At 43.7% G+C, this 26,028-nt stretch overlaps 1 protein-coding gene across 1 annotated transcript in view; it reads right to left on the minus strand.

The window, feature by feature from the left end:
• Positions 1–4,270: 4,270 nt before the first annotated feature.
• Positions 4,271–26,028, minus strand: part of LOC126455932 (glutamate receptor ionotropic, kainate glr-3-like) — a 134,101-nt gene continuing 112,343 nt past the window's right edge. The window contains exons 9-10 of the mRNA XM_050091691.1: positions 9,522–9,678; positions 4,271–4,312 (exon numbers count right to left, since the gene is read on the minus strand). Coding sequence (XP_049947648.1) covers positions 4,271–4,312; positions 9,522–9,678 — 199 coding nt within the window. The remainder of the gene's footprint in view (positions 4,313–9,521; positions 9,679–26,028) is intronic.

Genomic DNA, 26,028 nt, shown 5'->3' on the forward strand with positions numbered 1-26,028 from the left:
CGTCAGAATTGCCTCTCTCGTCCCTTTACTTTTCCTAAAGCCAAACTGATCGTCACCTAGCGCATTCTCAATTTTCTTTTCCATTCTTCTGTATATTATTCTTGTAAGCAGCTTCGATGCATGAGCTGTTAAGCTGATTGTGCGATAATTCTCGCACTTGTCAGCTCTTGCCGTCTTCGGAATTGTGTGGATGATGCTTTTCCGAAAGTCAGATGGTATGTCGCCAGACTCATATATTCTACACACCAACGTGAATAGTCGTTTTGTTGCCACTTCCCCCAATGATTTTAGAAATTCTGATCGAATGTTATCTATCCCTTCTGCCTTATCTGACCGTAAGTCCTCCAAAGCTCTTTTAAATTCCGATTCTAATACTGGATCCCCTATCTCTTCTAAATCGACTCCTGTTTCTTCTTCTATCACATCAGACAAATCTTCACCCTCATAGAGGCTTTCAATGTGTTCTTTCCACTTATCTGCTCTCTCCTCTGCATTTAACAGTGGAATTCCCGTTGCACTCTTAATGTTACCACCGTTGCTTTTAATGTCACCAAAGGTTGTTTTGACTTTCCTGTATGCTTAGTCTTTCCTTCCGACAATCATATCTTTTCACGTTTTTCCTGCAGCCATTTCGTCTTAGCTTTCCTGCACTTCCTATCTATTTCATTCCTCAGCGACTTGTATTTCTGTATTCCTGATTTTCCCAGAACATGTTTGTACTTCCTCCTTTCATCAATCAACTGAAGTATTTCTTCTGTTACCCATGGTTTCTTCGCAGCTACCTTCTTTGTACCTATGTTTTCCTTCCCAACTTCTGTGATGGCCCTTTTTAGAGATGTCCATTCCTCTTCAACTGTACTGCCTACTGCGCTATTCCATATTGCTGTATGTATAGCGTTAGGGAACTTCAAACGTATCTCGTCATTGCTTAGTACTTCCGTATCCCACTTCTTTGCGTATTGATTCTTCCTGACTAATGTCTTGAACTTCAGCCTACTCTTCATCACTACTATATTGTGATCTGAGTCTATATCTGCTCCTGGGTACGCCTTACAATCCGGTATCTGATTTCGGAATCTCTGTCTGACCATGATGTAATCTAATTGAAATCTTCCGGTATCTCTCGGCCTTTTCCAGGTATACCTCCTCCTCTTGTGATTCTTAAACAGGGTATTCGCTGTTACTAGCTGAAACTTGCTACAGAACTCAATTAGTCTTTCTCCTCTTTCATTTCTTGTCCCAAGCCCATATTCTCCTGTAACCCTTTCTTCTACTCCTTCCTCTACAACTGCATTCCAGTCACCCATGACTATTAGATTTTCGTCCCCCTTTACATACTGCATTACGCTTTCAATATCCTCATACACTTTCTCTATCTGATCATCTTCAGCTTGCGACGTCGGCATTTATACCTGAACTATGGTTGTCGGTGTTGGTCTGCTGTCGATTCTGATTAGAACAACGCGGCCACTGAACTGTTCACAGTAACACACCCTCTGCCCTACCTTCCTATTCATAACGAATCCTACACCTGTTATACCATTTTCTGCTGCTGTTGATATTACCCGATACTCATCTGACCAGAAATCCTTGTCTTCCTTCCACTTCACTTCACTGACCCATACTATATCTAGATTGAGCCTTTGCATTTCCCTTTCCAGATTTTCTAGTTTCCCTACCACGTTCAAGCTTCTGACATTCCACCCCCAGACTCGTGGCCGTGGTCTAGGGGTAGCGTCTTTGATTCACAATCGAATCGTCTTCGGTCCCGGGTTCGATCCCCGCCAATGCCTAAATTTTGATAAATAATCAGCATTGGCGGCCGAAGACTTCCGGCATAAGAAGTCAGCCTCATTCTGCCAACGGCCTTGTCAAAGAGGGCGGAGGAGCGGATAGAGGTTCAGGGCACTCTCTTGTCCTAGGGGTGGGAAATTGCCCCTAAAGGCGGAAGAATCAGCAATGATCAACGACATGAGGATGCAGAAGGCAATGGAAACCACTGCACTAAAGACACGTAACGTGTATCCACAGGACATGTGGCCTGTAATTGAAGAAGTGTCATGATGATCTCTCCATTGGCAAAAGATTCCGGAGTAGTCCCACATTCGGATCTCCGGGAGGGGACTGCCAAGGGGGAGGTTTAACATGAGAAAAAGATTGAAGAAGTTTCTGTTATTAACATGGTGCATATTGCACATCCCACACATTTTCTTTGTTTTGTTAACATTGTGGAAAATACGGGATACGAGAAAAGCGCAGCATTCCCTTCTCACATAGTGAATTCGACTTCCCTTCTTCCACTGATGGCTCATATTCAATTCCAGTTCAGTACATGGGGCTGGCGGGTGGGGTTGGAGAGCGAACTAGGTCTTTCGAGACTCACCACATGATCGGGTTCGAAGACAGTCTCTTTTTCACGGGGCGTACGCCAGATGGTGAACCCCTCATCTCCCAAATGCGAGATCAATGTCTCGATCGACCAATGACCTAGCAGTTTTATGTCTTGCCCCCTCTTTAAACCAACCAACCAATGTCTCGATCTCTGTTTTATCTCGCTCAGCCTTTCGCACCTACACAAGCAGTTAGCACTGACTATTGTTACTTCACTAGTTGGTTGCTTGGTATACTTAAACTGACGAGCTATAACTAATCAAAACATATGAAACAGTAGGGATTTTTAATATAAGAATTCCTCTCTCGTGCTAAACTCTTAATCTCGTAATCGGATTACAACCTACGTTCTCAATTAGTTATTGAATATAAGCCTATTTTTGTCTTGTTTTTACTCTCTACGGCTCCCTTTACTACCATTGAAGTTATTCTTTGATGTCTTAACACATGTCCTATCATCCTGTCCTTTCTTCTTGTCAGTGTTTTCCACATGTAACATTCTTTTCAAATTTCACGAAGAACCTCCTCATTTTTGTCTAAGCAATGCACCTAATTTTCAACATCCTTCTATAGCGCCTCCTCCCAAACACTTCGATTCCCTTCTTTTCCAATTTTGCCGCAGTCCATGATTCACTCTCATGAAACGGCTATTCTCAGAAATTTCTTCTTCTATAATATAGCCTATTTTATAAATAAAATTCTTCCATAAAAAAAATGCATATACATCCTTCACAAAATTTAACTTTTAGGTTGATCCATTCTACATGCTCAGTGACAGACGTAATTATTTACGCACACCTTCTCTGTCTACATTACAAACATATCCCACTGTCAATACAATTCTTCTGGTTATGTGACCATATTGTGCAAAATTCTCTGACGTTTCGGTCGCTGTTGCAAATAGTCTTCCTTACTGTGTATTTAGAAAAAAAATTGACATTGACATATCCAGAAGACTGTTGACTAAGAAAACACGGCGGAAGCCTATGGTCACGTACCTCACAGTGTTTAGTTCAAATCCTCTAGATAGTCTTGGTGGGGCATCCCTCGTATTTATGGAATACAAAAGTTCAGAAGGGCATTAGTGCCTCATTTTCAACATTTGACTTAAAGTAAAAAGATTAAATTTATAAGCTGAGTTATTATCCTTCCTTATAGTGCTGATAACATCATGAAAGACCGTAAAAATTAGAAACCAAAGAATTGTTTTGTAGAAGCAGATTGATAATAAAACAGAAAACGGTACCTCACAGATAGCTGGAAGGTCTTTACAAAAAATTCTCCAAATTGTGGATGTGAGATGTTAACTGTACGTCAATGTTGGGAATCGTACTCCAAAGGGAGTACTTGTTTTGTAAAGTAGCGACATAGAGATTGGGGCTCAGATAACGGTTTCAGACAGGCAGCCACTGCTGACCACATGGCTACAACAATACAAACTGGGAAGAATGTTGGACGCAGAAGGTCAGACATGGCCATCGAAAAGTGATTACTGCAAGCTGGGCTGTAAGCGACAGTGCTTTCTGGTTGCACTTGTTCTCAGACATCATAAGGGTTTAACAAAGCTAGATGGTGGACTGAAATTGTGTTTAGTGCTGGGAGTGGGTATCACCATGGTGCCAGCGATGGTCGTCTGCGAGTAGAGTGTCAATATGGAGAACAACAATTCTCAGAGTGTGTGGGGCAGTGGCATCCAGGGCTAACTCCACGTGTCACATTATGGGGAGCCTGTGCCATGTAGAGATGATGTTACTCAGGTGATACAGAAACGGTGTACATTGCATAATATGAACAGAACAACATCCAGTCGATTCAGCTGCCGCTCCTCCAATATCACGATTGCTTGCTCTACCAGCAGGACAATGAGCGTGCACACACTTCATCTGAAGTACTCCCCAAGATGGTCGGTATCTCCCCGGACCTGCACAATCACAAGACCAGTCCTCTAGAGTGTGAGTAGAACGAGCTATGACAGCGACTGTTCTGGTTTGGTATCCATCAGTCACAACATCATTTGAGCAACTGTGACAACAGTAAAAACAGTGTAGAACACTATCTCTCAAAAAGACGTCAATGATATCTATGATCATACATTTGCGCAATAGCAGCGCTGAAACGTAATAAATGAATGATACACAAGTTACTGCAACTGGTGTCCAACACCACCTGTTCCTAGGTCTACAGCCATATAATGCGATCGTTATCCTTGTGTAAGCTCACCATACAAAATGTTAACACCGCCATAAAGGACCACACTGGTCGATTTGAAGTGCTGTGTATGTTGTAGAGCTGGTAGCAGGCTGTCATGTGACGTGCATGGCGTAAGTCATGGCAGTGCACTGGTGTGTATGTGGCAACTGGTCGTACGGAATGAGCGCTGTAAGATGGGTCGAAGAGGAGATATGACAGTATGGAGAAAAGGAGCTGCCATTTTTGAACATGCTTGTGAGGACACCTTGAATGAATATACTAATTTTGTTGGTGTACTAAAGCGGGCTGTCCAACGTTTCGACAAGTAATGGTGTAGCATTCTGTTATATGATAAATAACGTAAAGACAGTGGACGTAAACAGATCCTAAGTGATGGGGTCTGGTGATGAGTGGCACATTATGTCAATGAAAATCGGTTTCAGACCAGATATAAATATTTTGTACTTGCGTTCATCTTGCAAATGTAGCTGTTGTCAATCAGTACAGGCCCACCTCAGTCACTTTCCAGTGAACATTGTGAAACGAACGGCATGCTATGGGCCTGCCTTGGAAAAGGACACTGGTACAGTGGAACATACATTTGAACGTCTTCAAAGGGCCTAGGAACACAGAAACTACACAGCAGCTGATTGGAAACGGATGGTGTAATCTTAAACGCTACAATTTTTCTCTTTTCAAATCATGCAAGACGCTGGGTCCATTGAGGGGCCATGAGGCGTTTCACTTGCCATGTGTGGAGGATGTTGTTCATGTCCAACGTGGTTCTGCTATGTTTTGGTAGTGTTTTCTTATCACGGCCAACAGTCTTGCCACAGTGGTAACAGCAGTTCTCGTCATATTACCGAAGTTAAGAACAGTTGGACTTGGCTAGCACTTGGACAGGTGACTGTCTGCATCTCTAGAGCGCTGTTGGTGATTGGAGTGTACACATCCCTCGTGTGGCCAGTTGAGGAGCTATTTGATTGAGAAGTAGCGGCTCTGGCTACGAAACCTGACAAAGGCCAGGAGGGTGGTGCAATGGTCACATGCCCCTCTGTATATGCTCCCAGTGACGCCTATCATCTGAGGATGACATGGCGGTCGATCGGTACCATTGGGTCTTCCGATCGGACAGAGTTTTCTTATCACAGCTTGTACTCAGACATTTAGGTAAAGTTATATGCAAAACAGGATGTTTATAACAACATTCTCACTGAAGAAACGTTGCCCTTTCTCGTAGACCTTTATGCTGAGTGTGCTGTGAACATTCATGTCATACAAGACTACAGAAGTCGTGTTAACAGGCATCATTTGTTCCTCTACAGGTCTTCTAAATCACCTGGAACTAATCCCAAAGAAAATGCATGAGGTTGTTTTGAATAGAGAGTGAAAAGTAATACTCGACATCCGTGAAATTTTATACCTCTACTGGATCTAACCACTTCTACAGGTTATGGTGTACCTGAGGAAACTGATGGACTCACTTCTTGGTGGAAATGAAACAAATATCATGGCTAGATGCGATGTTCCACGGAATTTCATCTGGCACCGTTGCTTTATTATATTTTACTCTATTTTTCAGTGCATAAGCAGTAGAAAGATGTCGTGAATGCTACGAGGGGCGCGCAAGCAGACTGGTTGTAATCGGGATTCCAGTACACTTTTCGCTGCAAAACCCTAATTTTTTTAACGTAATCCCCGTTCAATTAGCTGGCCTTACTCTACTTTACTGGAAGTGACTGTATGCCCGCATGGTACCATTCTACTAGTCGACTCAGAACCAACGTCTTGCTGCATCAATAACCTCCCCATCATCCAAGTACTCCTTCCTGCAGTCATTTTTCATCGGACAAAACCTATTGAAGTCGGAATGTACGAGATCCGGGCTGTAGAATGGATGAGGAAGAACAGTCCAATGAAGTTTTGTGAGCTCCTGCTGCGTGTGCAGACTTGTGTGAGATTGAGACCTTGTGTTATTATGGAGGAAGGGAAGTTGATTTGCATTTTAGTGGCGACGAACAGGCAGAAGTCACTCCTTAAATTTCCTGTATGTAGCATGTAGGCATCCCCGCACTCCAACCGCATGCTGATATCGTTGACGCCGTAGAGCTGCTACTGCCACAGCTCTCGCAGTGGAGTTGAGACACGATGCGCGATGACGTAGGTCCCCGTTGGTGAACGGGAGACAGAAATGCGAACTCGTACGATGGATGCTTCTTTTGATTTAAGATTGAATGATTCATTGCCGGGATATGCAGTAGTTGTTAAATCTTATCTCAACCGCATCGTACATACCACCAATTGCGAGGAAACATTGTAATTATCAGTCCTCTCTTACGTTTTTGGCTCGTTGCTATGGAGTTGTTGAGCCTGTATGAAGCGAGATCCACAGATACTCTTTGATCACGTCTGAGTGAACCTACGCCGTAATGTTAAAAAAATATTCAAAAGTTCTCTTTTCAATTAATCAAATGTTCAAATGTGCGTGAAATCTTATGGGACTTAACTGCTGAGGTCATCAGTCCCTAAGCTTACACACTACTTAACCTAAATTATCCTAAGGACAAACACACACATCCATGCCCGAGGGAGGACTTCAACCTCCGCCGGGACCAGCCGCACAGTCCATGACTGCAGCGCCCTAGACAGCTCGACTAATCCCGCGCGGCTTCAATTAATGAAGTAGGTATTTTGATATTCAGATTAAATTGTCCCTGCTGAACAGTCGTTGGTTAACTATCATTGATAAAATCACTTAATAATGTAGTCCACGCTTGATATTTCACTTGGAACGAAGAGTTTATTGTTCCTTGGCCATTAAATACTTTACAACTTTTGCACCACACGCACACGCAGTTGGTTGGTAAAGTCAGTTCTATTAAAATTAAGTTTCTTGACAATTACGACAACTTGACTCTTCAGCATAATTGTATTATCTTCGTGAAGTCGTGTAATTGTGCCCTACTCGAGACTAATTGAGTGTAGTCCTTTGATATACTATCCACTCTTCTTTTAGTTCCAACTATTTGAAAGTAAAGTCCAATATTCACTAGTTTCGTCAATAAAGTTCAATTAACCCGTTATACATGGTTAAACGCGTCTATCAGTTCCTGTCTCTGCTTAGAAAATCGGCCGGCCGGTGTGGCCCAGCGGTTCTAGGCGTTTCAGTTTGGAACCGCGCTGCTGCTACGGTCGCAGGTTCGAATCCTGCCTCGGGCATTTATGTGTGTGATGTCCTTAGGTTAGTTAGGTTTCAGTATTTTTAAGTTCTAGGGGACTGATGACATCAGATGTTAAGTCTGATAGTGCTCAGAGCCATTTGAACCATTTTTTTCTTTTTTTTTTTTTTTTTTTGCTTAGAAAATCAGTTTCCGAAGTTCGTGAATCACATCACGCAAGAAACACTTCTTATCGCAAAAACAATCTCGTCGCGTTCCGTACTCTCAATAACTAAGACAAGAATTGTTCTCGCACGTCTTTACAGGATGAGAGCAAGCAAGCGACTGCTTCTGTGAAAGACTATTGTAGGCGCATTGAATTTCTTCGTTGCGCTTACAACTCTCTTCCACATAAAAGTTATCTCTGACTAACATCACCTTGGACTTAGCTTTCAAGATGTTAATTGTAATTATCACTTGGATATTTGTCCATTAATTAAATCTGAGGTTTCTTCCTCCTCTTTTCATAACAAAAACTCTCAGTGATGTATAATGTTGTTGTTATCAAAACTTCTTGGTGTTAGCTTATCGGCCAAGATGTCGTATTTGCCAGTTCCCTAGTTCATATTATGATATTCTGTCTTAATTGACTTTAAGGGGGTCGTTGGGGTGTTATAAGCACAATGCTCTTTAGAGTTGATGTCGCACCATGAGGGAGAGCATCAAACAGAATAACCCCTTCAGGGTTCCAGAAGACCATCTCCATGACTTTATTGGCTGATGGTGTGGATTTCAACGTTTTCTTCAGAGGGGAGGTGGTGTGGGGTAGCTCCATAGACTGCCTTTTTGTTTCCACTTCGAAGTGATGATCCAATCGTTCATCGCCTATTACAATGTTCGACAAAAAAGGTCACGGCCAGTCACATAAGGTACGAGGTATTCCACAAAGATATTGTGTCGTTGCTCTGTATGGTCTTCTATTAGGCAGCGAGGAACCCAGTGGATAGACACCTTTAGTGCCCCACTTGGTGGACGTGTGTGTCAGTTATACCAACAGAGACGTCCAGTTGTGCAACGAGGTGTCCGATTGTGATCCAACAATCACTTCAAATGAGTGTGTCAGCACATTCGAACAGTACGTAGCTGTCTGCAGCCAGCCAGTGTACAGGATATTGGACAGGTTTGTGCGACCTTGTTGTGATGATGACAGATGCCTCGCCCAAAGAGCCACTGTGCTTTTATTTACTCAGAGGTCTCTATAGGCATTCTGCAAGGGCCTATGAATATCTGCGATGCCCAGGATTCCCATAAAAAAAAAAGAATCAGAGACATCTCTCTGCTTGGAAGAAGCTTTCGTTGCAGATGCCACTTTGAAAGCTACATACTCGTATGGCGCCGCCACCGATCAGATCTCATGGAACTGAATGGGCTGAAGAGGGCACATCCGACGATGTTCCACAACAGTCTGCATTTTTTCGACCTCAATTTCCCAAAAAGTGCGTTCAATTAGTTGCTCAATGCCCCTCGTATTAGGTTCTTGGGTGAGGTGTGTGGAAGTAGAGCTCTAGGGCAGCTAATGGGCACCGTGACTGGCTATTCACACTGGGTGGCCACTGAGACGCAGGCGACGCGCCTGGTGTCGCCGGTCTGGGACGCAGCGGGTGAGTGCGCTGTTGGCCCCCCACCTGCGCTCTCGTGTTGCCTGCCACTGGGTGTGCTCCTGGCCCAGAGCCTCTCGGCCAGCAGCAGCAGCAGTGAGAGCAGAGCCGCGGCGGCCAGCACCAGAAGCAGCGGCGCCACCCGCGCTATGTAGACAGGCCGCAGGGACTGGACCCGCCGCGGCTGGCGCTGCCGCAGCTGCTGCGGCCCCATCGCGCTCAGCGGCCAGTGCTTCCGTATCAGTCGCGGCACAACGCCCTCCGTGTACAGCTTCAGCAGGCTGCAACAGCCCGACACCACAGCATCAGACGAGCGCACCAGGCAAACCACTACACACCTAGCTTATAACCTACGCATGTACTCTGCTAACTGCTGTGAAGTGTAAGAGGGTTGGAACTTAAGTAGTGGCAACTATTTATTCACAACCGATACAAAAGAGTTACATGTTTGCACCTGTTAATGTCCTTCAAAGTAGTCACCAGCGTTGTGTAGAACCTGTTGCGAGCGATGTGGAAGGCGTAGTATACCGTTAGCAGAGCCTGTTCTGTTGATAGTGCGAATGGAGCGGTGTATCCTAACGCATTACGTTTCTCCACAGCAGACCGTCAATGCACAGTATTACTGTTCGTTTTTGGAGCATCATCTACGATCAGCTTTGCGAAAGAAGCGGCGACGCTTTCTGCGCAACCCTCCCACCATTTTGCACGACAATGAGCGGGCGCATACAGCGCAAGCTGTGGCTCCTCTGTTGGGTCGATGGGACTAGGAAGTACTATACCATCCACCATACTCCCCGGAATTAAGTCCTCGTGACTTTTATTTGAGTCCAAATATGAAGGAACCACTTCGTGGCATTCGCTTCAGAACTGTTCCAGAGATTCGACAGGCAGTAGACCACTCCATTCGCACCATCAACAGAACCGGCTCTGCTGACGGTATACTACGCCTTCCACATCGCTGGCAAAGGGTTCTACACAGCGCTGGTGACTTCTTTCAACGACAGTAACAGGTGCCAACATGTCTATGTGGTATCTCGCCTGCGCTCACTATTTATCACGCTTACTTCGACAGTAAAGTGTTCTTAAAACATGACTCATATTCTGTAACCAGCGTATTGAATGACAACTGCCAAGACCGCAGGAAGAGAACAAACATTTCAATGACTGGATGGACAGTTTATAATTCGAAAAAAAATAAGTAAAACTAAGTGGCGCGAGGGAGTTAAGAACACAGCTCGTTCAGTTTTCAGTGCAACTACTTAACCATGACGCCGTGGTTGTTAAGATGCCCTGAATATTCCATTTGATAAGCTTGGACCGTTCAGTGTTTCTATTTTGCTTTTTTTACCCAGTTGAGTACACCTTCTTCCTGTTTTCATACTTGAACTGTGTTCAGTTTGACTGGCTATCCACTGGGCCATATAACCACTAACTCTGAGGGGGTGGGGGCGAGGTTTGCGATGGGAACTTTCCCCTGTTAGCAGAGTATACTTAGAATGGTACCACACATTAGGGGTTCTTCTCATTCCCATTGCGTGTACAGTGCTGTAAGAATGACTGTTTAAATGCCTCTAGTCATGCTGTAAGAATTGGTGTAATCTCTTTCTTATTTCACTTTCGCAGTGTATTGCAGCACTGTTTGTCTGTCACACCACTGGCAGGATTAGTCCGACCTGATTCAGTGGCAGGTCATGCGTGAGGTAGCTAGCAGCATGTGGTGTCTGCTGCGAGCCCGTCCTCTGGTTGGTGACAGAGCAGAGCAAGTGAGAAGTTCGAATCAACTGATAGAGACAAACACATCCTGGAGGAAGCTCAGCAGTGCCGCCTAGAGTCCGAGTGGATAGCTTTGAGCCAACAAGGCAGTGGGGTTGTGGACCATAAACGAGGGGAAAGCCTGAAGTTAACCAGAGGCATCATTTGGGTGGAGCATCAGACAGTGTTCGTCACAGAGGACACAGCAGCAGGGGGTTATACTGAGCCCCTTTTGTACAGTTATTCTCAGTGTGGCGGAGTATATACATTGGATGATGTGAATGTTAGGTTAAGATTTTCTGATCATATTTTCATTTATGCCCGCTGTAGGTTTTTATTATTATTGTGGCACAAGAGCTTACTCTCCTGAATTGCCGGCCGCTGTGGCCGAGCGGTTCTAAGCGCTTCAGTCCGGAACCGCGCTGCTGCTACGGTCGCAGGTTCGAATCCTGCCTCGGGCATGGATGTGTGTGATGTCCTTAGGTTAGTTAGGTTTAAGTAGTTATATGTCTTGGGGACTGATGACCTCAGATGTTAAGTCCCATAGTTCTTAGAGCCATTTGAACAATTTTGTCCTGAATTTTCACGTTACTATATCGGGTGATAAGTCATTTGGCAAACTGAGCGCGAAATTCTGGTATTTATTGTCTTTAAATGCAGTCTGATAACTGCATGCTTCACATTATTAATAAAATTATAATATTTTTTTTTAAATGGCTCAAATGGCTCTGAGCACTATGAGACTTAACATCTATGGTCATCAGTCCCCTAGAACTTAGAACTACTTAAACCTAACTAACCTAAGGACATCGCACAACACCCAGCCATCACGAGGCAGAGAAAATCCCTGACCCCGCCGGGAATCGAACCCGGGAACCCGGGCGTGGGAAGCGAGAACGCTACCGCACGACCACGAGCTGCGGGCAAAATTATAATAATCTTTGTTAAGAGTTCACGGTTGCCCAGCCGCCAGCCAAACTCTACTCCCATCTAAATAGTCCGCCACACAGTTAGACATCACAACATATCACATCAGGTTGTTAGTTTCGGTCTATGATGACCTTCCTGAGACCTGAAAAAAAGCAATGCTTCGATCACATCGAACCAGCATATGTAAATACGGTACAGTCAAGGTAAAAAGTCAAATAAGCTTCGTCGTTTTTATGTAAAACTGTAGGTTCCACATTACTATTCTAAGAGAAATGTAGACTCAGTGCAGTAACTGAGTCAACGGCTGAGAAGCATCTGCTAAGGCTGACGTCCAACACTTCACAGCGGAAATCCCTCGATTTTCCCGACACTTTCGTCGGCAGGTGCATTTTTTCGATAAAAGATTATTTTCTTTCACAGATCAGGTCTCTTTTTTTAAAATTTTCGTTTCTAGATCTATTAGATAGTTATAATTTCCCCAGTTTTGGGTGTTTTACGTCAATGGAGAAAGTTAATAAGCAGAATTCTTTTCACATCCCTTAACACCGATGTTACCATCCTTTCCGCTTATGACGCCGTCGTCTTTGGAGCTGAAGTGCGGGTTTCTGTCCATCTTCTTGTTGTTATTGTGATTATGGCGAATAAATATTTCATTGATATTCATGAGGACCACATTGCAAACTTCAGGACATCGCTTGAATTCAGCAGCCAGTTGTCACTTTCTAAATGATTTGATACCGCCTGCGCTGTGGCTGTCATTTTCTCTTTCTTCTTTCTTCTTCTATTGCACAATTTCGGTTTTAGACCGAAATTGTACGTGTGTGTGTGTGTGTGTGTGTGTGCACACAGAAACTTGTATGACACAATAAGCTGCCTTCTTGTGCTGTACTCTAAAATGGTCTAACATATAATTGTACAATAGTGCGACGAACGAAATAATAAAATTCGAAATTCGAATAAGTGTGAGCAGGATTCTCGCAGCAAAGGTTCCGTACAAACTTAATCACGTGTAAAGATAGTTCATTCATTAAGGAAATCCACAATTCCCACGGTTTATGCCTGTTATCGATATCGATACCCTAGCGTGTGACATAAATTTCAACTTAATACATCTATCCGTTAGTGAGAAACAGGGGTCTTAAAAGCTGGATAGACAAACCGTTAGGATAAAAAAAAAAGAAACCTAAAAATTTTTTCGTGTTGCGTAATTACTGAGTAATAATTTTAGAATTTTTTTCCTTTACTTGTATTGCCAAACCTCGCTTCTTGCCCAATTCCATGATTCTATGTCAAGGGGCAGTACGCTACAGGATTGATAAGTGAGCTTGCGAGTATCAAAATAAGTGACATAAATTGCTGTATCTTGTGACTGCATTGAGGTAAAAGCTTAAATTTTTCACACCGGCAAGTGACCATCGACGTTAGTACGTAATATATAAACTGGAAAATGGCATCTCTACGTATTACTGAGATATAGGGTTGTTACTAGTCGGGCAGACAGACAGACGGACGACAAAGTGTTCCGTGTTTAGCGATTGAGGTACGGAACCATGAAAGTGACAGCTGCAGGCCGTATCAAATCATGTAAACCTTTCATCGCAGCTGCGGACCCAATTTGAAGGTAGATCATCAATTTTTTTTACAGCGGAATCTGATAGAAAAGTGTCACCGTCTGCCTTGAAGAATTTCAGTTGTCGTCAAACCAACTTTTCTATGAATATTCATCACTTCACGACATTCTATTTACTTCATTTCCCAACATTTATGCCCCACGTCTTTTTAGACAGCTGCCAACAGCCAGCTGCTGTAGCTTGTAGTTCGGGCCGAGCTTGTTGAAAGTTGTTCGAACCTCTGAAGAAGAAGATTACACACCATGTGCTGCGGTCTTTGAACGAGGCCGAGGAAGTTTTACCCCTTCTTATATGTAGAAGGGGCAGTCAAATGGCCGGCTGCGGTGGTCGAGCGGTTCTAGGTGCTTCAGTCCGGAACCGCGTGACTGCTACTGTCGCAGGTTTGAATCCTGCCTCGGGCATGGATGTGTGTGTGATGTCCTTAGGTTAGTTAGGTTTAAATAGTTCTGCGCTACGAATTTGTGCACCAACCAGATATTAACAGCTATGGCGATTACTTTTGAAATAATAATCGTTTTACTTTTGTATCTAAAAAAATGGCTCTAAGCACTATAGGACTTAACATCTTAGGTCATCAGTCCCCTAGAACTTAGAACGACTTAAACCTAACTAACCTAAGGACACCGCACACATCAATGCCCGAGGCAGGATTGGAACCTGCAACCGGTGCAGCTGCGTGGCTCCGGACGGAACCGCCTAGAACCGCTCGGCTACAGCGGCCGGCTGGGACCGATGACCAAAGCAGTTTGGTCCCATAGGACCTTACCATAAATTTACAATCTAGTACCTGATAGCCCAATCCAAGAAAAGCTTCTTAGGAATATAGTTGTCCAGTAAAGTAATCACCAAAAACACTTACAGAGGTAGTAATATTATTTTCAAATTCAATCCTGAAAAGGAGTTTATAATGCACACATCTCAAAAATCTGGTAGTTGTGAAAACGGCCCGCGTAAACGCCCGACTCCTGTCACTACGTACCTCGAAACCCAATCGTTATCAAACAGGCACACGACAGTTTAAAATTCTTATTCCCTGTATTGTAGGATTTTAATGTCATAAACGTGGCTGATCACTCTCAGCAACTGCACATTAATTTTATTCGACAGGGGAGTTAGATACGTCCAACAGTTGCGAATGGTAAGCATTTAATCTTTACAGGTATCGAATATACACGTTCATTTCTAACAGGTTATAATTTTTAATAGCTTCCGAAAAAAGATAACTTATAATCCAGTAAAGAATAAATAAATACACTTTGCGACTGTGGCGGCCGGAGTGGCCGAGCGGTTCTAGGCGCTACAGTCTGGAACCGCGCGACCGCTACGGTCGCCCGTTCGAATCCTGCATCGGGCGTGGATGTGTTTGATGTCCTTAGGTTAGTTAGGTGTAAGTGGTTCTAAGTTCTAGGGGACTGATGACCTCATAAGTTAAGTCTCATAGTGCTCAGAGCCATTTGAAACATTCTGCGACTGTTGGCTATACCTGACTCCTTCGTCGAAAGAAAAATATACGGGGGAATTACAGATGGGGTGCCAAAAGCTGGCCAGTGACCTCAGAGGTGCAGCTGGAGATCGATTTCTCGTTGCATGGTGAGGGTACGTGATAGGAGGAAAGCTTCCTAGTTTGTCCTTCAGTGTCGAAAACTCATGGACTTGCGTGACTCTTACCCATCAGCAGCTACCGTATCAGTTTCAACCGTAAGTAAGATGTGTAACAACTAAATCGGCTTTTGACACCCAAATGTAACAGTTGTGTTACTAAATGTGACACTTCTGTCACTCAATGTAACTGGGTTTTCTCTTTTGATGCTGTCAATTGTCAGGATGAGCATTCTAAAGCATTCTGTCAGGGTGAAAATATTAAATTAACTTTTCTCTCTTAATAACGTGTGGGCAGGGTGGGTTCTTCCTTGGCTCGGGTATGAGGTCGAATGAAACATCATTTTTACATAAGATAACTTTTATTGAAGATTTGTACAACTGTATTTTACGGGATGTTCTGGTTCGGAGAGTGGCAGGTGTGTCGTTTGTGAAGTCTTCTGCTGCGGCAGCGGCGGCGGCGGCGGCGGCGGCGGTGGCGTCTGATTACGCGTAGCGGTGTGTATCTCGTGTCGCCGTCTCGCCCAGTTGACTGGAGACGCGCAGCGCGAGGTGGCCCGTTTAATTATTGCGAGCGAAATCGTGCATCGGATGATACCTTGGTGCGGCGTCCCAGTGTTTCTCTTCTCTAAGCGGCCGCGTGTGTTCTGCGTCGACCAGCGGAGCGGTGTGGCGGGAGAAGGCCAGTGTGGCGGACTCGAACCACGGACTCCCGCTTGCCAGTCTTCGGCTGTCAGCTCTTCATCCCAGCTCACAGGTGACTACTGATGTGATGCCGTCTCCTTCCTGTCCTCACGAGTCACCCGGGTACGTAAAAACCAGACTTCAAATACCTTTTAACTTCTGTCTTCTGGCGCCGCGGCTGCTGCTTGCTATTCCATTACAGCGGCGGACTTGGTGCGTCTGTGCATGAAGCAGTCTCTTCTTGCATGACGGTCTTCAGCACCGAAACTGACTGAAAACTACTGCTGCTCTTCTTTTCTTCCTTCGTCTCTTGTCTTCGTCTCCGTCCCCGTCTCTGACTTCGTCTTCGTCCCCGTCTTCATCCGTCTTCATCTGTCGGGCCCACCGCGTCTCGCGTATTTATTCACTTCAGTTCACTGGAGGTGAACGACTTCATGGCCATTGCCTCTTCTGTCACGTTGAAAAGCTTCTCGAAGAATCTTCTTGACCTCGGTCATCGGCTCTTGGAATGTAGGTGGGGGCCTCTGATCGCATGTGACGACTGAGAAACACGTGAGCCGGTCATTGCCTCTTCCGTCACATTGAAAAGCTTCTCGAAGAATCTTCTTAACGTCGGTCATTGGCTCCTGGAATGTAGGCGAGGGCCTTTGCTCATATGCGACAACTGAGAAACACGTGAGCCGGTCGGGCGATGCCCTGACGGCTGAATCGACAGCGCCCGCTTATGTGGAACTTGCTGACTTCACGGTCATTGTCTCTTCAGTTCTGCTGTTCTGCCCACTGAATGCGAGTATGTAACACTCTAAACTAAACCAAGTTTTCCATTTATATTCTAATTTCTAGTTCACTTTGATTTCACTAAATTATTTACTTAAGTACCACTCAACATTCCTCCACCCTTCGGAGAAATTCGCCCTCGAATTTACCACTCAACATTCCTCCACTCTTCACACGGAAAAGCACAAGCACTGAAAACTCTCGACTTAGAAGATTACACACGCTTCACATTAAGTATGTGGAAAATACTTTATCACTTTACAAAAGCACTGTACGGTCAGGAATCACATAGTTCTTACATAAATGATTGTAATAAGTGTAACAAATCTTGATGACAATGAATAAACAAAAAATAGATTTTGCACTTAGAAAATTACAGATCAACAGCTGTTTAATCTACCCTATACTAATGCAAGAATATCTATTCTACAGTATTGTTTACTTTAACATAAGACTGTTTAGTAAAGAGTGAAGCACAAGAAACAAAATTAATACACTAATGCTGAAAAGTATCCATTGAAGTACACCAGTTAAGAGTGTGGTATCCAGTTAACAGGGATTTGATGAAGTGTCATATTACGATTTGGCTTATTTTTTCGTCTTAAATAAAAGGAAACTGTACAAAGCAGAAACACCAACACAAAGGTTGCAGATATACCCGTTTCTAGCATTATAACTTTAGTTTTGTGTTCACCTTTTAATTTTAAGACATGTTGCATCATAACATTGGCATCAATTTTGCCTTGCTGTGAGTTTATGAACATATCTAATGACTTCAGAAGGGAACTGTCAAGGGAGTCATTGAGGTAGGACAGGTTTTGTGTAGGAAATGCTTGCATGGCGTTTTCTGAAAAAAGAAAACATGGTTGTAGACCTACGAACCTAGTAAAAACAAAAATAAAGAAAAGAGGAAATACATTGTTAACTACAAGATCTACATGTTTCTACGTTCAATTTCTCTTTCTTAAAAAATAAACCATTATAATTTATTAATTATTTACATTTGTATACTGTCCACAGTCTACTAAGATTCAACTAGGACATTCGCACCCTTGAACGAAGATTGTATGGTGCCATGTCTGTATGTTGTGCTGGCGTGGCCACTCTTCTTCCTCTTCGGGAACTTCCTCCACCCTTTGGAAAAGCAGACACTATTGGTGAAGGAATTACATCTGAAGCGCCCTTAAAAGGTTTTAAACGACTTGCATGGACAATGGCAGTTCGGGTGGGCAGTTGCAATTTAACGTTGACTGGTGACGTGATCTCAATAATTTGATAAGGACCTCTGTAGTTTGTTACAAATTTCTTCGTTTTTCCTTTCGCTATGTAAGGAGTTGAAAGCATAACCCACTGACCGATTTTGTAATTTGGATATTTAGCTTGAGTATTACCTAATCTTTCCTGTCGTTCCAAAGCCTTTGTATTAGATTTTTGAACCTTTTTCCATACATCATCATTCGACTGAAATCTCTTACTGTTTCTCCGACTTTTCCGTTTTTCTGCCTGAATACATCAAAAGGGGACGGCATCTTTTTCCCATAGACCACTTCATAAGGTGACATGCCAGTTGCTTCATGCGTTTTGGCGTTGTATACCGACACGATTATTGGTAAATACGTATCCCAATTAGAATGTTGTTCGTTAATATAATAACTAAGCATCTTGACAATTGTCCGATGAACTCTTTCTTTGCGCCTGTTGCACTGACTGAGGGTGTAATGGAGTTGTGCGTAATTAGCGTATTTTTAATAAGTGGCATAGTTGTTTCATTAATTCAGACATAAAATTAGATCCCTGATCTGTGATAATAGCTTCAGGTACGCCAAATTTAAGTATCCAGTTGTTAACTAAAGCTTGGGCAACTGTATTTGCTTGCTGATCTGGGAGACTCACCATAGCTAGATAGCGTGAAAAGTGATCGATAATTGTAAGAACATACTTATTACCAGCAGGTGTTTTATGAAATGGCCCGTAGAGATCCAATCCACAGATTTGAAATGGACATGAAGCCTCGGGGAGCCTCTGTAAGGGTATTTTTGAACGAGAAAGTTCAGCTCGTTGTGCGCACGCAATGCAATTACGAACGTACTGCGCAACATCCTGCTTTCTGGTTTGCCACCAAAATCGCTCTGCTACTCGTCTTTCGGTTGTCCGATGTCCACCGTGTCCTGCAAGGATATGATCGTGGGCCTCTGCCATTATTTCTTGTCTAAGGTGTTGGGGAACAACAATTCGCGGTCCAAGTTTTGTTTTACGGCATAATACACCATCTTCAAAGCAAAATTGTTTTTGAGTTGCGTATTTTTTACATTCTGTATCCTCATCTTGTGCCTTTTTCCAGTCCTCAGTATTTCGGCCTGTTGCTTCCAAAAGTGCTATTTTCCGACTTAGGCAATCTGCATTCGTGTGTTTTTTGCCTGGTTTATGGATAACTTCGAAATCCATTTCGGAAAGACATAGGGCCCAACGGGTAAGACGACTAGATGGATCCTTTAATCCAAGCAACCATTTTAAAGCTGCGTGGTCTGTAATAACCTTGATTTTCCTACCATACAAGTAGCATTTAAAGTATTTAATACCATAAATAACACTTAACAATTCTTTCTCCGTTGTGGAATAACTTCTTTCTGCCTTTGTTAGTTGTCTCAAAGCGTAGGCTATGGGATGTTCCGCGCCATTACTATTCTGACTCAAAACAACTCCTACTGAGTGACCACTTGCGTCACAGGAGAAAATAAATTCTTTGTTATAATCTGGGTAGGCTAATACTGGACTGTGTGTTAACTTATCTTTAAGGGTTTGAAATGCAGATTCACAATCTTCAGACCAATGAAATTTTGCACCCTTTTTCAATAATTGGGTTAAGGGTCGGGCAATTTCAGCAAAATTTTGAACATATTTTCGGTAATACGATGCGAGACCAATGAAACTTTGTACTTCCTTAATGCGTTGTGGTGTTGGGAAGTCCTTAACTGCCCAAATTAATCGAGGATCTGTTGTAATTCCTTTTTCACTAATGACATGCCCTAGGTATGTAACCTCTGTCAATGCAAAACTACACTTTTCCATATTTAATGTTAATTTAGCTTTTCTAAGTCTCTGAAAAACATTACACAGACGCATAGCATGTTCATTAATGTCTCTGGAGAATACAATAATATCGTCTAGATATACACAACATTGCTGAGTTTTGAGTCCTCGCAATACTCCATCGAGTAGTCTTTGAAAAGTTGCTGGTGCATTTTTCAAACCGAAAGGCATTCTTTTAAATTGCCAGTGGCCTCCAGGGGTAGAAAATGCTGTTTTATGCCTATCTTCAGGTGCAACTTCCAATTGATGATATCCGCTACGTAAATCGATTGTTGAAAAGTATTTACTGTTACCCAAACTGTCAATGATATCTGTAATGTTTGGAAGAGGATAAACATCTGAGATAGTTTGTTTGTTAAGGTGTCTGTAGTCACAACAAAAGCTATATCGTTTCGTACCGTCGGGAGACTTCTTTGGAATAATTACGATATTTGAATTATAAGGCGAATCAGAATATTCTATAATTCCATCTTTTAGATGCTGTTCCAAAAATTCATCCAGTACTGGCTGTAAGTGATGCGGAACTCTATAAGGCTTCCTATAAACTGGGGGGCTATTTCCTGTTGGGATCCTATGCTGTGTGATGTCTGTTGCTGGCAATGGACCTTCTGCATTAAATAAATCTTGGAACTCAACTAAAACTGCTTCTATCGTGTCTCTATCCTTTCCTTTCAAATGCTCAATCTTCTGGCGCAATGCGGTTTTATAGGCGTCTGGTTTCTGACCATCATTAATATGTGACCAAATGAAATCTTCTTCTTCAAAAGTACTGACTGTAGCTACTAATATTCCCTTATGCAACTCTTTGTCCTCCACTCCGAAATTGTCAATATGTACCGGTACTTTTCTTTCTCCCTCAACGTCTTGAACCCGTACAACACTCCTATGTACAAAACAATGTGATACATCTAATTCCTCATTTTCTTCTAAAGGCTCTATTAGACACACTGTATCTGTAGGTACTTCGTGGTCAACGGTCATCCAGAGAAGTTTTCCTGAGCCAGATGGTATCTGATCCCGCGAATCAACCTTCAAGGACGTTGCAGGCAGTATAGTTGATTTCGCCTTCCGGTTAGGGAAATCTTGCGGCAGAGGGCCCTTTGCAGCGGTGTCATCTAGCTGAAACACTATTCCGCTATGTTCTACAGTTTGCTGTCTGAGGTCGATTTTAGCGTGATGTTTATTCAGGAAATCCAACCCTAGGATCGCGTCGTACCCGTCAGTTACCTTCGTTACCACTTCTACATCTTCCTGAAATTGTACACCGTGAATATAGAAAATCAATGATGTACATCCTAATGACTTAACTGTACCTCCTCCTACTCCACTCAGTCTATACCTTGGAGGGTCATATTTCTTTTCTCCAATGCATTCATTAATTACTATTGATACGTTTGCGCCTGTATCCACCAGTATCCTTGCCTCTTTATCCTGTATGGTAGCAGATAACCAGCATTTCGCCTTCACATTCGCCTTAACGGCATGAAATTTTATTGGGAACGCCTGGCGGCGGCTCCGACATTCCCGTTTGAGTTTAACTGATTTCTATTTCCAAAAACTTTCTTAGACCTGCATTCCTTGAATGTGTGACCTATTCTTTGACAATTAGTGCATTGAGGTTGTCTGCAGTTTTTTGCTATATGTCCCTGTCGATCGCACCTAAAACATCGTACTCCTGCTGAAAATATATTTCGCTTCTCCTTGTATCTGGTGGCAATGTCAATTTCTTCAAAAGCTGTCGGCACAGATACAGCTTCTGCTAAATTTTTAGGAAACTCTGCCCTGACACGACGGGACGTTTCAGGAGGTAACCCACGTAAAAATGTATCCAGAGCTCTATCTTCTGCCTCTTGCAAAATAACCTTATTTGCTTCATCACTAGTTGTCAACTGATAGGTGTTAATATTAACTTTTCTAATCCTATCTACAAAGCTTTCTAACGACTCGTTTTGCCTCTGAGTGATAGTGTTTAATTTTTCCCTATAAAATCTACAGCTGTTCTGTTTTTGAAAACGTTTAATCAATCCTTTCTTCAGTTCCTCAAATGTTGGAGCATTCCGTAATTCTTCATGGTATAAGACGTGTGCTTTAGCCTCTCCTGTCAATCTTAACTTTGTCATTTGTAAGAGCTGTTCATTTGACCATGATCCTAACTTTGCAGCTGCTACTAAATCATCAAAAAAGACTGTTATATCCTCGCCAGGTTTACCTGAAAAAGGAGTTACTAAGGCTGCTGCTGAGGAATCTAGGGTGGGAGGGATTGAACTGGTTTGCCTAACCTCACACAACTGCTTAAATAATGCATTATTATCATTTTTAAGCTGTGCTATTTGATTAACTAAGCTCTGAATGGCTTCCTCAGTAGAAACCGCTTGTGGTGCTGACTCTGACTTTGTACGATTTCGTGTCATCATTTTACAAACTGTTAGTTGCACAATCTTACCACACTGAATGAAAAGGATGTTTCAATATTTTCGACAAACTCTTAAAATTATGAGAGAGAACAAACTCCTAAATAAAGAAAATATTACGACTGATATGCAAACCCCTATTCTTTCACACATTAAACAATACTAACTGTGGACCTTTAGTGACTGTCATTCACACCTCATATTGAGCCAAGGGTTTTTTCTCTGACACCAAATGTAACAACTAAAACGGCTTTTGACACCCAAATGTAACAGTTGTGTTACTAAATGTGACACTTCTGTCACTCAGTGTAACTGGGTTTTCTCTTTTGATGCTGTCAATTGTCAGGATGAGCATTCTAAAGCATTCTGTCAGGGTGAAAATATTAAATAAATTAACTTTTCTGTCTTAATAACATGTGGGCAGGGTGGGTTCTTCCTTGGCTCGGGTATGAGGTCGAATGAAACATCATTTTTACATAAGATAACTTTTATTGAAGATTTGTACAACTGTATTTTACGGGATGTTCTGGTTCGGAGAGTGGCAGGTGTGTCGTTTGTGAAGTCTTCTGCTGCGGCAGCGGCGGCGGCGGCGGCGGCGGCGGTGGCGTCTGATTACGCGTAGCGGTGTGTATCTCGTGTCGCCGTCTCGCCCAGTTGACTGGAGACGCGCAGCGCGAGGTGGCCCGTTTAATTATTGCGAGCGAAATCGTGCATCGGATGATACCTTGGTGCGGCGTCCCAGTGTTTCTCTTCTCTAAGCGGCCGCGTGTGTTCTGCGTCGGCCAGCGGAGCGGTGCGGCGGGAAAAGGCTAGTGTGGCGGACTCGAACCACGGACTCCCGCTTGCCAGTCTTCGGCTGTCAGCTCTTCATCCCAGCTCACAGGTGACTACTGATGTGAGGCCGTCTCCTTCCTGTCCTCACGAGTCACCCGGGTACGTAAAAACCAGACTTCAAATACCTTTTAACTTCTGTCTTCTGGCGCCGCGGCTGCTGCTTGCTATTCCATTACAGCGGCGGACTTGGTGCGTCTGTTCATGAAGCAGTCTCTTCTTGCATGACGGTCTTCAGCACCGAAACTGACTGAAAACTACTGCTGCTCTTCTTTTCTTCCTTCGTCTCTCGTCTTCGTCTCCGTCCCCATCTCCGTCTTCGTCTTTGTCCCCGTCTTCATCCGTCTTCATCTGTCGGGCCCACCGCGTCTCGCGTATTTATTCACTTCAGTTCACTGGAGGTGAACGACTTCATGGCCATTGCCTCTTCTGTCACGTTGAAAAGCTTCTCGAAGAATCTTCTTGACCTCGGTCATTGGCTCTTGGAATGTAGGTGGGGGCCTCTGATCGCATGTGACGACTGAGAAACACGTGAGCCGGTCGGGCGATGCCCTGACGGCTGAATCGACAGCGCCCGCTTATGTGGAACTTGCTGACTTCATGGTCATTGTCTCTTCAGTTCTGCTGTTCTGCCCACTGAATGCGAGTATGTAACTCTCTAAACTAAACCAAGTTTTCCATTTATATTCTAATTTCTAGTTCACTTTGATTTCACTAAATTATTTACTTAAGTACCACTCAACAGATGGATTCGTCAATGTGCATTACACAGACGGTCTCGATCTGGTATGGTGTGTGTGCTGTCCGTAGCGTAAGTTACTTTAAATTAGATTAAGCAGTGTGAAAGCCTAGGGGCCGATGACATCAGCAGTTTGGTTCCATAGGAACTTACAACAAACTTCAAGTGTATTAAGCCGCGCGGAGTGGCCAGGCAGTGTGACGCGCCATGTCACGGACTGTGCAGCCCCTCATGCCGAAGGTTCGAGTCATCCCTCGGGCATGGGTGTGTGTGTTGTTCTTAGCATAAGGTAGTACAAGTGGGTTTAAGTAGTGTGTTAGTCTAGGGACCAATGACCTCAGCCGTTTGGTCCCTTAGGAATTCATACTCATTTGAACATTTGTACAGATGGTCACCTTCAAAAGCGGTACATATCGGGTGGTTAAAATTAAACTGTCCCTATTTAATGCCTTATAACACGGAAACTAATTACTGTACCAGTACCAAACGTTGTAGCATTAATGTCCAGAGTATGGGATACATCATTTCCACGCGTCACAGCGCTACCATTAAGTTCCAAATATGGCCACCAGGTGCCGTGATCAGTCATCGTCATTCATAGTCTCGCACACCTGACGTGTCAGCATGAGTTCGGACAAAAGGAGCAGGGCATTATTGGTGAGGCTCTACCACCAAAACGACAATAATGGTGCAGCTGCTCTTCGAGAATATCGCAGGCTGAAAGAATTACGGAAGGGTCTTCTTTCTCCACCTGCTGTGCGGAGCATGACGAAGAAGATCGAATCAACTGGAGAACTGAGCGTCGCTCCGGGAAGAGACCGACAACAGGTTGCGCCACAGGTGGTTGAACTCGCTGTTGCTATGGCAGACAACGCTGGGCGCAATTCCACGTCGTTGGGCAGTGCGCGCGCTGCGTCATGACAGTTGAACACCCGGTGGTCCACTGTACGGAAGGTGCGTCGAACCATTCTCAAATTGTATCCGTACAATATCCATATAGTACAGCAGCTTGCACCACAGGAAGCACATCAAAGTGTAGACTTCGATCTCCACTTTTTCGCAAGGACTCAAAGCTGACGAAGGCTGGCCCTGAACCATCCTATGGACAGACGAAGTTTATTGTTCTCTGAGGGTGGGGTGAACACACATAATTGCTGAATGTGGGGATCTTCACGTCCAGTCACTGTGCATGAAGTTCCTCTGTGCGGTGGACGTGTCACCGTGTGGGGTAGCTTCATGGCTATGTTTATCATTGACCCATTCTTTTTTGAACAGGTTGGCGTTCAAGGATCAAAAAACGTACAGTGTGATTGCCCAGCGTTACTGCGATATGCTTCGCCAACATGTTATACGTGCCCTGCAGGAGAGACACGTGTTGAACTGAACAGTTTTCATGCAAGATGGGCCCCACCGCACATAGCTTGTGAAGTTCACCTGCTTCTCCGAAATACATTTGGAAATGATCGAATTATCAGCCGATCGTTTCCAAATGGCTGGCACTATCACCTGACCCCACTTCAGTGATTTCTGGTTGTGGGGCTTACTGACGGACATGGTTTACCAGGGGAACATTCATACATGTGCTGGTCTCAGGTGCAGAATATCAAGGACGTAGCCAGCATACCTACGTACATGCTTCGTTCTGCTGTGCAGAATGCAATCCGGTGCTTTCAGACTCTTCTGAACACTGATGGGGCCGTATTGAGCCGCTTTTGTAGCAGTAGTGGCACCGGTATGTAACGGTATCATGTATCGTATCAGCAAACTAAATTGATTCTGCATTATTTCACTTCCCTATGTCCTTGACATTGGTACTACCAAGTTTGGTACTCATACGGTGATTAGTTTCTGTGTTACAACATGTTAAATAGACAAAGTTTGAGTATAACCACCCAGTACTTGTAGCAAGGAATATAGTAGTAACTTAAGGCTGTTGTAATATAACCCAAATTGTAAAAGAAAAATGTCATTCAAAGCATTTAGTATATATACACTCCTGGAAATTGAAATAAGAACACCGTGAATTCATTGTCCCAGGAAGGGGAAACTTTATTGACACATTCCTGGGGTCAGATACATCACATGATCACACTGACAGAACCACAGGCACATAGACACAGGCAACAGAGCATGCACAATGTCGGCACTAGTACAGTGTATATCCACCTTTCGCAGCAATGCAGGCTG

This window comes from Schistocerca serialis, chromosome 2 (assembly GCF_023864345.2).
Source record: "Schistocerca serialis cubense isolate TAMUIC-IGC-003099 chromosome 2, iqSchSeri2.2, whole genome shotgun sequence".
NCBI classification, from domain to species: Eukaryota; Metazoa; Arthropoda; class Insecta; order Orthoptera; family Acrididae; genus Schistocerca; species Schistocerca serialis.